Genomic DNA, 9,501 nt, shown 5'->3' on the forward strand with positions numbered 1-9,501 from the left:
TATTTTCTATGATTTTAGTTTTTCTTAATTTTAGCACATTTTTTAGCTTTTATTCTTAATTTATAGTCGTAAAAATGTCGATTCATAAAAATATGTTTTATTGTTGTTTATGGATATTTCAATATATATTTTTTTTCTAAATTAGTTTTAACTTTTTAACTTTTAACGATGGAATTAAACTAACAACCGATTTGAAATTCAAGTCATTTGATTAAAGAAGTCTGATTAATCACCATTTGACATGATTTCGTGGCCGACATGTTCCTATAAATTTTATGTGCGAACAATCATATTCTTTTCTTTTAAATAATATTAGTACAAAAATCTTTTAATTTCAATGTATTTACAAATTTAAATTCCATTTCAGGTTCTTATCTAAGAGTAGGTCTCTTGTGACTCAAATAAGAGATCCGTCTCACAAAATACAACCCGTGAGACCGTCTCACACAAATTTTGTCCTTATCTAGACATTTTTGATATTTTTTGAAATAAAAAATTAGTCTTAAACATTTTGACAATTTATTTTCTAAATAAAAAATATCTTAAGATAGCTTATAAAATAGCCCTTGTAGGCTGTTAACTTAGGTGATTAGTGTCAGTCTTCTTCTACTAAGAATTTATCATTCACAAAGGAATCAAATTCATGCTTCCGCGACTCTTCAGCGGCATACCCCAAGAAAAAAACAAATGGAGTTGAAGAAGAATATGAAGCTCAGTGTCAATGTCTTCTTATTGCTCGCAATCATCAATTTTATGTTACTGGATGCATATGGTGATTGGTGTTTTCTCTTCTTCTCTATCTCGTAACAATTGGGTTTATAGCTTGGCTCCTTGCTACTTTTTCTGAATTTATTTTTGTGGGCATTTAGTAAGCCTTATCACTTATTAGCAGCTGTTCGTGTAGCAATTTTGTTGGGTTGCTTTACTTGTTATTAAGGATTAATTTTTTTTAAGCTTTGTTTGGTTTGAAATATATATTTGGTGTCAAATATATGAAATTTCTTTTATTTTGGAGGTGATGACTCTCCTCTTTATCCGGGGTTTCTCTTAGTCAGAAGGAGTGAAATGTCTGCTCTGTAATGTTTTATCTGAATAACTGGTAGTTGTGTGTGGCTGGGGCATGGAGTTTTGAGTATCAAATTTCAGCAAAGTTAAAGCTTCAGAGCAGTTCGGAACATGATTGTTTCATTGAATCATAGTTCAGCCGGACATATGATTGTTTGATTTAAAGTTGGTTAATTTTTGTTCCTCCTTTTGTATTTTTCTTTTCCTCGCTTTTGTTTTTCTTGTTGGTGTGTGGCTAAGTTTTCGCAGTATCTTTAGTTATCTTCTGTGATTCAGTTGTTCAAAATTTGTAAATGGTACATTTGAGAAGTTGTTTTGGACATGAACTCTATAAACTATTTTTGTATTTTCCAAAATCTGTTAAGAAGGCCTTATGCTTAGCATTAGTGAATGTGATACCCTTTGGAGTTTCCACCTTACATCTTGTCCTGGTAGTAGTTTCTCTGATATTTTTCCATGCTTTGTCGTCAATAGGATTCGCTATGCTGGTCGTGAGGTGTACCACTTATTGCTGAAGAGACAACCTAGCTTCTATGTATGCGTTGCATGTGCTGATTCTTTTGTTTAGAAGTTGAGCCTGGAATCGATTCTTAAATGGTTGCGTCCATACAATTTTCCCAATCGTTGTGTAATAAGATGTAGGCCGGGAAATAAAGTCAAACTAGGGTCACCCATGGGCAAATAAAATCTTCAGTAGGAGATGAACTGAGTGGTATGTGTCTCATTTTGATGACTATGGTATCTGGGAAAGATTATAATCCAGAGATATTTTAGCCGTAGCTTATTAACTTCACTATTCAGTCTTCGGTATTCATTGTTCTGAGACTAGAAGTTGCTAAATAATCATAAGAGTGAATTGAAAACCTATTAAGTTTATATCAATGCTATTATGAAGTAATTATGAACTTTTCTGGACATTTTTGTAAATTCTCTTAAAAAAAGGTTTGCTTTATTTATTTTTTTGTTTATATATAATCAGGTTTGAGTCCCTAGGTGTAAAATATGTCTTGGGCCATGGGTGCAAGGCTCAGGATGAGACATAGAGTTATACATATATGTTAAGAGGGTGAATCGAAGAAATTTGTTCCATGCTTTCAAGAAGAGGCTTAGATGTTATTGGAAGCAGAAACTTTTTTAGTGTTTTATGCCTCAAAATTAAAGCAACTGCATGTGTAATATCAAATAGATAAATGTATTTTGCTCAAAAAATATACGTTTCAGAAAACTGTGCAAACTATTGCTGATTGTTTAGAGGTAGTATATAGCAAATCATTAATTTCGGTCTTTTGGCAGTTAAGACTGGATTTCATGAACTTTACATCAGAATTCATGAATTTTCAAAGTCAATAACGTATTTCAATAGATATTAGAAGGTGTTGGGTGCAGTAATTGCCTCTCCTTAGTATAACAATTGAAACGTGGTGCTTGAGCTGCGGTACAGTTTAAAATATTAGAGTTGCACCGTTAATACTAGCTATAGTTTTTGGTAAAACGGTAAACTTTTGGTATTACAATTGGTATCAGATGCAATGTCACGAGTTTGATTCTCATTAGTAAAACTATAACTTTTAATGCTATTTAAAATTTAGAGCTTGAGTTCAATAAGTGACTTTACTTGGTATAACGATCGAAAAGTAGTGTTTGAGATGCTGCACTATTTAAAATTTAGAGATGCACCGTTACCACCAGCTATAGCTTTTAGTAAAGCGGCAAGCGCTCGGTTATACATAAAGAAAATAAAAGTGGGGTCCAATATTTATCTATTTATTGTGAAGAATGAAGAATATGAGTTGAGAAAAGAAAAGTGAAGAAACAAATAGCAGTGAAAAGTGCGAAGAAAGAGGAGAGAAAAGAGGGGGAAGGAACAAATAAAGACAATAGGGGGTGGGGATTTTTTGAGAAAGGCACGCCTATTTGTTAATCTTGTGATTGAAAAAGCCATTGAGGTTGGGTCTTTCTGTGCTTGTGGCCTAGGCATGCACGTGCCTTTAATGGATATGCTTAGAAATGTACCTTCAAAGGAGGATTTGTTCTAATGATTATATTTTTTAGAACTTTCTTCAGAAAAGAAGAAGCTAAAGTGAGATAATCAAGATGCCTATTTTGATGAACGCAGGTAAAACCAGTGAAGTTTGCATTTCTCAGGGTGGTCGGTTTCCCAAATTTGCAAATGAGGGTAAACCACCAAAAAAAGCAAGCAAGGGCCATAAGGATATGACTCTCTGCCGGGTTTTTCGCAAAAGGAGTTGCTGTGATGTAGCACAGACTCATCCTGCTTTATTATCCATTAGGAGGCTTGCTTCATCTGGGGAAGCAACCCAAGATTGCTTGCAATTATGGGAATTCTTGGAATGTTCTATCTGTGATCCTCTGGTTGGTGTTCAGCATGGACCTCCTTGTATTTGTATTTCTTTTTGCAATAGAGTTTATGAAGCATGCTCAACTGCATACTTTTCTATGGATGTAAAGACACAGGTTTGTTGTACTCTATTTTAATCTTAAATTTTTTTCTCATATTTTAATATATTATAAATTATGGAGATGCTCTAGTATGGTTGATATGATTGTGTTTTTTGATGGGGGGAGATATATCTAATGTGAGCATACCTCATTGAATGTAGATGCACATTTCTTTGAAATGAAATATAACAAGTGAGAGTATGAGAGCACTGGCTTGCTGTTCAATGTTTTGGACTTGTGTTGAGTAGACTTGCCTTGATGACACTGGACCGAAGATATCTTAAGTTGTAGAAATTTATTGCTCAAGCATTTGCATATGTTACCTTATTGATACTCAGCAGATTTTATAGCACATTGGAAAATTACGTGGCAGGTCTTAGCACCATGTGGATCAGGCGACTTTGTTTGTGGTAAAGCTTCTGAATGGGTTTCTAATGGAACAGAGCTCTGCCATGCCTCAGGTTTCTCGGTCAGTTCATTTGATGATCCTGAAGAAACATCATGCTACGGTGGGAGGGGTGGTCTGGATTATATTACTAATTCGTGGAAGACTTCACGTTCCCAAGTTTTACACGGAGATCAAAGTACTGGGGTCCTAGAATATTTGAGGCAGTGGATGACTAATATGCCGGTTAATGAAAGAGTTTCTTGGGCTATTGGCGGGATGGTTCTTACAGCCGGAATTTTATTTGCAAGGTCAGGCAATTTTTTGCATACTTGTAAAATTTCAGCATTTTCTTTGTATTTTGCTAAAGAGAAAAATGTAGTTTAAATAGATGTGAAGCCAAAATGGAAAACTAGGCTTTCATTAAAGTAGTTTAAATAGATGTTGACCTACCATCCATTCTTTTTGTCGTATTTTTGCCATGTTTACTACCCTTTAAGCATCTCTAATCTCTTTAATTAGACTAATTTGGTGTCTGTTTTGATTATTTAACAATGGAAGTGGAAATTCCTTTTAGGCAAGATCTAGAAATGAAGAAGATAAAGAAATTTGAGATGGTTTAGGAAATTGGCTGGTGTAGGCAGGACTACATTTACGACTTGTCCATTTGAAATACCGGATGAAAACCAGCCTTACACTCTGCTTTATGGTTCATGCAATTGGAACCATAAGTTATATATATTTTTAATTAAAATTGATGAATAAGATTTATGGAGATTTGTTTTTCAACAAATTCAATTTTTTCACATGATATTACACTAGTCGAAGGCTTTACATCATCCGTAAATATTTCATTGACTCATTACACTGGTTTAATGGAGAATGCAGTAAAAGGAAGAGCCACAATCAACGTCAGAAGCAAATAGCTGTTCAACGAAGGGCAAAGAAACTGGGAACAAAGATAAATTATGTGTCTCCCGTTAGTCAAGAAAACAGAGGAGGAACTGGAAGATGAATCAGGGCCTATCTACAATAGTTTTTGTGCTTATGTCTTCAGGTTTGTCACCCAATTAATCATCAGAAGACTTATTTTCTTATCCTTTACCTTTTGAGTGAATTATATTTGTAAAGTAAAGAATATAGTTTAGAATCAGTTTTGGTATTATTTGTGATGTATCCTTGATATGATTTAATGTGAATTAGTGATAGAAAATATTTTCAATGATATTTATCCAATAAATTTGACTATGAAAAGAGGATTATCTAGTGAATGTAGATTTTAATAGATGGAAATCTTATTGAATTTCATATTCTTCAAAAGTGAAGGATTTCAAGACTTTTTTTTTGGGGTTAGGGAATCCATAGCCCTTACATTTTGGGTGCGTTTAACGCAATATCTTATAAACAACATCAGTCGGATAAACCGCACTAAGCAAGTTCTGTGATACAGGCTCAATGAAGAAGTGTTGGTCGGGGAAATTGAATGTACGAGAGATATGCTAAATGACAAGTTAAATACTTGAATCAAAGAATGCATTCTATATTTGTGACAAGTTGTCTATTAGATAAAATGAGATGGTTAGGTTGCTTGAATGAGTTTCTAGGTTCATGCCACCTCAAGGTGTAACTAAATGCCTGTGTATGTTGATTTAAGAAATAGGAAGACCAACTCGTAGTCTGCAATAGTTGTTCCTATAAATGTGATTCCTTGGACATGTTTTCAGAAACCTGTCAAAATTGTTTTATAAATAATATTCTTTTTTTAAAATTATGTGAGTATTTAACATTTCCAGAAACAGCTGATCATTATCGAACGATGTAGAATACCTAGATAAATTGGGAGTCCTATGTTTCGAATGCAATGCATTTGGGCATATCTGGTGAAGTCTCAAAGCCGAGGCTGGGAAAATTTAAACATAGCAGCTCTTGAGAATGTATTTCATGTTAACCAAATAATGCTTAGTCACACGGCAATCTTGAAATTCCGATTTATGTAACGACGGTGAAGGGTGCCGATTAGAATTTACAACTAATTTTCTAAATAAGAGATAACGTTATCGATAGATTACAAAACCAATTGGTGATCGGCGTTATCATGTATCAACATCTATTTGAATAACTACATGCAATACGTATCATATGATATAAATTATTTGATAAAAACCAACAGACATGAATTATTTTTATATAGGAACAAGTTCCCCCACACAATGACGGATGTCTTTCTTTCCTCTTGTTTGTTCTGCAGGTTTGGCGCTGCCAGGTTTGTCCTTCTAACTTGTCCCATCAGATTCCAAGAAAATGACGCAGGATTAATTTGAGTCACCAATAGGGCCAAGCTGTCTGTATCTATTATTTTTGTTTGTGTCATGTAATCTTGTGGCGTCTTCCATTTGATTTTGTTTTTATACATTGTTCCATCCCTTTTATTTGATTGCAAAAACAGACACGTAATGCTTGGCTCCATCTATATTCCAACGGGTGTGTTACACTGGTATGATTTGCCTCACATCTTTTTTATCTTGAATTCAGTTGATATATTGTATGGACATCTTGTATTAAATTATATATGGACTATGATGCGCGAGAAACAAGAACCAACTTGAAGAGTGAATGGAAATTTGGCAGTATTTTAAAAGATATGATTGTTTTTTTTTTAAGAAAACATATATAAAAATAGTACCATGATCGGTTTTTTTTTTATGGTGCTAGAGAATTTGGTTTGTGGGAAATTTGAAACTAAAGTTAAAACATGAAAATCCTAAGCCTAGCTTTTCTAGTCTCCCTCCTCGTCCTCCACGCCCTATCGGTGGTGGCTTCGGCCGTCTTTTCTGCAGCTTCGAGTCCCTCCACGGCACCTAATGCCACAGATTTCATCCGCACGAGCTGCAACACCACACGATACCCAGAGCGCTGCTGCAACACTCTAGCTGGCTATTCCGACGCGGTACATCAAGACCCAGCTTTATTAGCCCGTGCATCCATCTTCGTGAGCTTCTTCAAGACCAGAAGCATAGCTCTCTACGTCGGCAATCTCTCCCTTGAATCCGGAGCCAGTACATCCAGAGAAGGAGATAACCCTCGTGCTTCGGCTGCCGTTCGTGACTGCTTCACGCTTCTGAGCGATGCTGTGGATCAATTACGTGGTTCTCTCCGACAGATGGTTGTCCTGAATGGCAGCAGCGAGGAGATGAAGTACGGGATGATCAATGTAAGAACAAAGATGAGCGCGGCACTGACGAATGATGATACTTGTACCGATGGTTTCGAAGAGATGGGCGACGATCCGCCGGTGAAAGCCGACGTCTGTCATCGGATGGTGGAAGTGAAGGAGGTGACTAGCAATGCATTGGCACTGGTGAATAATTTTGTGAAAAAGATGTGGCCTACTATAGTTTGACTATGTGTGCATGTATGTGTGTGTTTTTTTGTTTTCTTTTGAAGGAATGTATGTGTGTTGATTTATGTTAATATATTTTCTAGCTTGGTGTATATCTATAATTTTTTTTTGTTTATATTTAATAAAATATAAAAATATTTGACATTTATATCATATTTTGTTTTTATTTAAGTATTTTTGTGTTTTTTTATTTAAATCAAGTTTATTTTCAGTATGTTTGGCAACCAGGATTTGAGAGGATTTCATGGGATTTTGATTTCAAAATCATCAAAATCTTATTTTTACTGTTTGGCAAGGTGATTCAAAAAAAGAATTTGGATTTGTTTAGAATTTTATGGAATTTAATGGGATTTCAATGAGTATATCTAAATCTCATCAAATTTGATAAATTTGGTGGGATTTGGATTTTAAAATTTTTTTATCCAAATCCCATCAAATTTGATAAGATTTCTAAGGGTAGCTTATTAAAATTTTAAAATTTCAAATTCGAATCTTTTTTTTCCAAACAAGAAATGGATTTGTAAATACTATTTTTAAATTTTAAACCAAACACCAAATGAAATTTCAAATACTTCATATATCGAGAGTTGCATATGAATTCAATAATGATGTGATGGCACCAAGCTTCATATATCAGATGGCACCAAGCTTCATATATTCTAATCGAATATACAATCATTGGTATATCGAGAGTTGCATATGAATTCGATAATTATGTGATGTATCTTTGAGTAATAATAGTGACTTCGTATATGCGACTAGGAAAAAACATTTATTTAAAATACATTTCTTGCTATGGCCAAAGACTCATTGCACTATTAACTCATCAGATCACATAAGATATCTTCACCCGTAGGTAAACAGTAAATCAACGACTACAATACATTTACTCCTACGTATTTCGAAACTACACCCAAACTCAACACTTGATAACTATCAATATATAGAGTCGGTAAACGGATCAAAGTACATGCTAGTGCGTAGAGCATCTACGTTGTCTCGGGTCGAAGGACTAATGGTTTACAACCATAACTGCGAACTATTCCAGTCGATAAGTAATAACCACTTGGACAGTACGAGGGAAAGTTGTTCAATGCATCATCATATGATCACTCATCTGTATGAATGGACATCTACATGCCCTTACCAATGAAACACGGCGTTTACATCACAGACACTAGTCTCAAGCTCAAGCGACCCTTATCCTTATCTTCGACGGTTGATTCGACTAGGAACCTGTTTAAAATATATACACGTCCTAATGAGGTTCATGATATTATGTTGAGAGACAGATCTCATAATACCTTTTGCATATTCAAAGATTTTATTTATTCAGCTTGTATGTGTATACAAATAAAATAAATGTCATATTTGGATAAAACCATGAAATATTATTAAAATAAATATTGTTTTTACATAAGAGTCAATAAAGCCCAAGCCACAAGTTGACTCAATAGACACCTACTCTAACAAGCTTAAGGCATTCCACAAACATGGCCTAATTTGCGTCCACATTTTGATGGGGGCAGAACACAGGTTAGATATCCAACTTCTAACAAATATTTCATTCTTCTCCCACTATTGAGCATCGTTGGGAAAATTAGTGTTCAACACGACTTTTTTTGTAAAGAGCACATGTGTCAGTTGTCAAATGATGCCAAATTGGAAACAAAAATAAAAATAAAATTTGATTTTTAATCTAAACGAGATGAATACCTTGATTGATGTTAAGTTCTAATATCACCAGATGCTTAACAAAGAAAAAGACAGAGGAATTTCTTTGCAGTCAATTCTATTTCGAAAGACATTAAACATAGTTAGAAACTGAGAATTAGTTAAATAAAGAGAAAATTAAGTTAACTGATCCCTCCTTTTTTAAAAAAAATTGTGAACGGTTGTCAGCAGATGAGCCCAAATCATGGATTCAAACTTTCTTCTGGGTTGGACTTTAATTTATTTATTTTGGGCAATAAATATTAATTTTGATTTGTAAGTTGGCTTAAATTAAATTTAGTTATTCTGATTAGTTAAAAATAAAAATAGATTTGTTGTGTAACAAGTTGGCATCTTTTGCAACTTGTATTTTTTTACATGTCGGCAATATTTGGTATTATAATAGGTCGTCAATCTTATCAGTATCTACAATAATAAGTAATATTTTTGACATGAAAATTAATACTTTTTTATGAGT

The 9,501-nt window shown here is 34.1% G+C and overlaps 2 protein-coding genes across 2 annotated transcripts; both read left to right on the forward strand.

The window, feature by feature from the left end:
• Window positions 1-577: 577 nt before the first annotated feature.
• LOC140988094 (folate-binding protein 1-like) lies at window positions 578-6,419 on the forward strand. The gene is made up of 5 exons (XM_073457011.1): window positions 578-772; window positions 3,182-3,540; window positions 3,899-4,221; window positions 4,799-4,967; window positions 6,159-6,419. The coding sequence occupies exons 1-4, from the start codon at window positions 688-690 to the stop codon at window positions 4,923-4,925; spliced, it is 894 nt and encodes a 297-aa protein (XP_073313112.1). The 5' UTR covers window positions 578-687; the 3' UTR covers window positions 4,926-4,967; window positions 6,159-6,419.
• A 128-nt stretch (window positions 6,420-6,547) lies between these two features.
• LOC140988095 (pectinesterase inhibitor 9-like) lies at window positions 6,548-7,404 on the forward strand. The gene has a single exon (XM_073457012.1). The coding sequence runs from the start codon at window positions 6,663-6,665 to the stop codon at window positions 7,308-7,310; it is 648 nt and encodes a 215-aa protein (XP_073313113.1). The 5' UTR covers window positions 6,548-6,662; the 3' UTR covers window positions 7,311-7,404.
• Window positions 7,405-9,501: the final 2,097 nt, after the last annotated feature.

This window comes from Primulina huaijiensis, chromosome 11, assembly GCF_012295235.1.
Source record: "Primulina huaijiensis isolate GDHJ02 chromosome 11, ASM1229523v2, whole genome shotgun sequence".
Taxonomy (NCBI): Eukaryota; Viridiplantae; Streptophyta; class Magnoliopsida; order Lamiales; family Gesneriaceae; genus Primulina; species Primulina huaijiensis.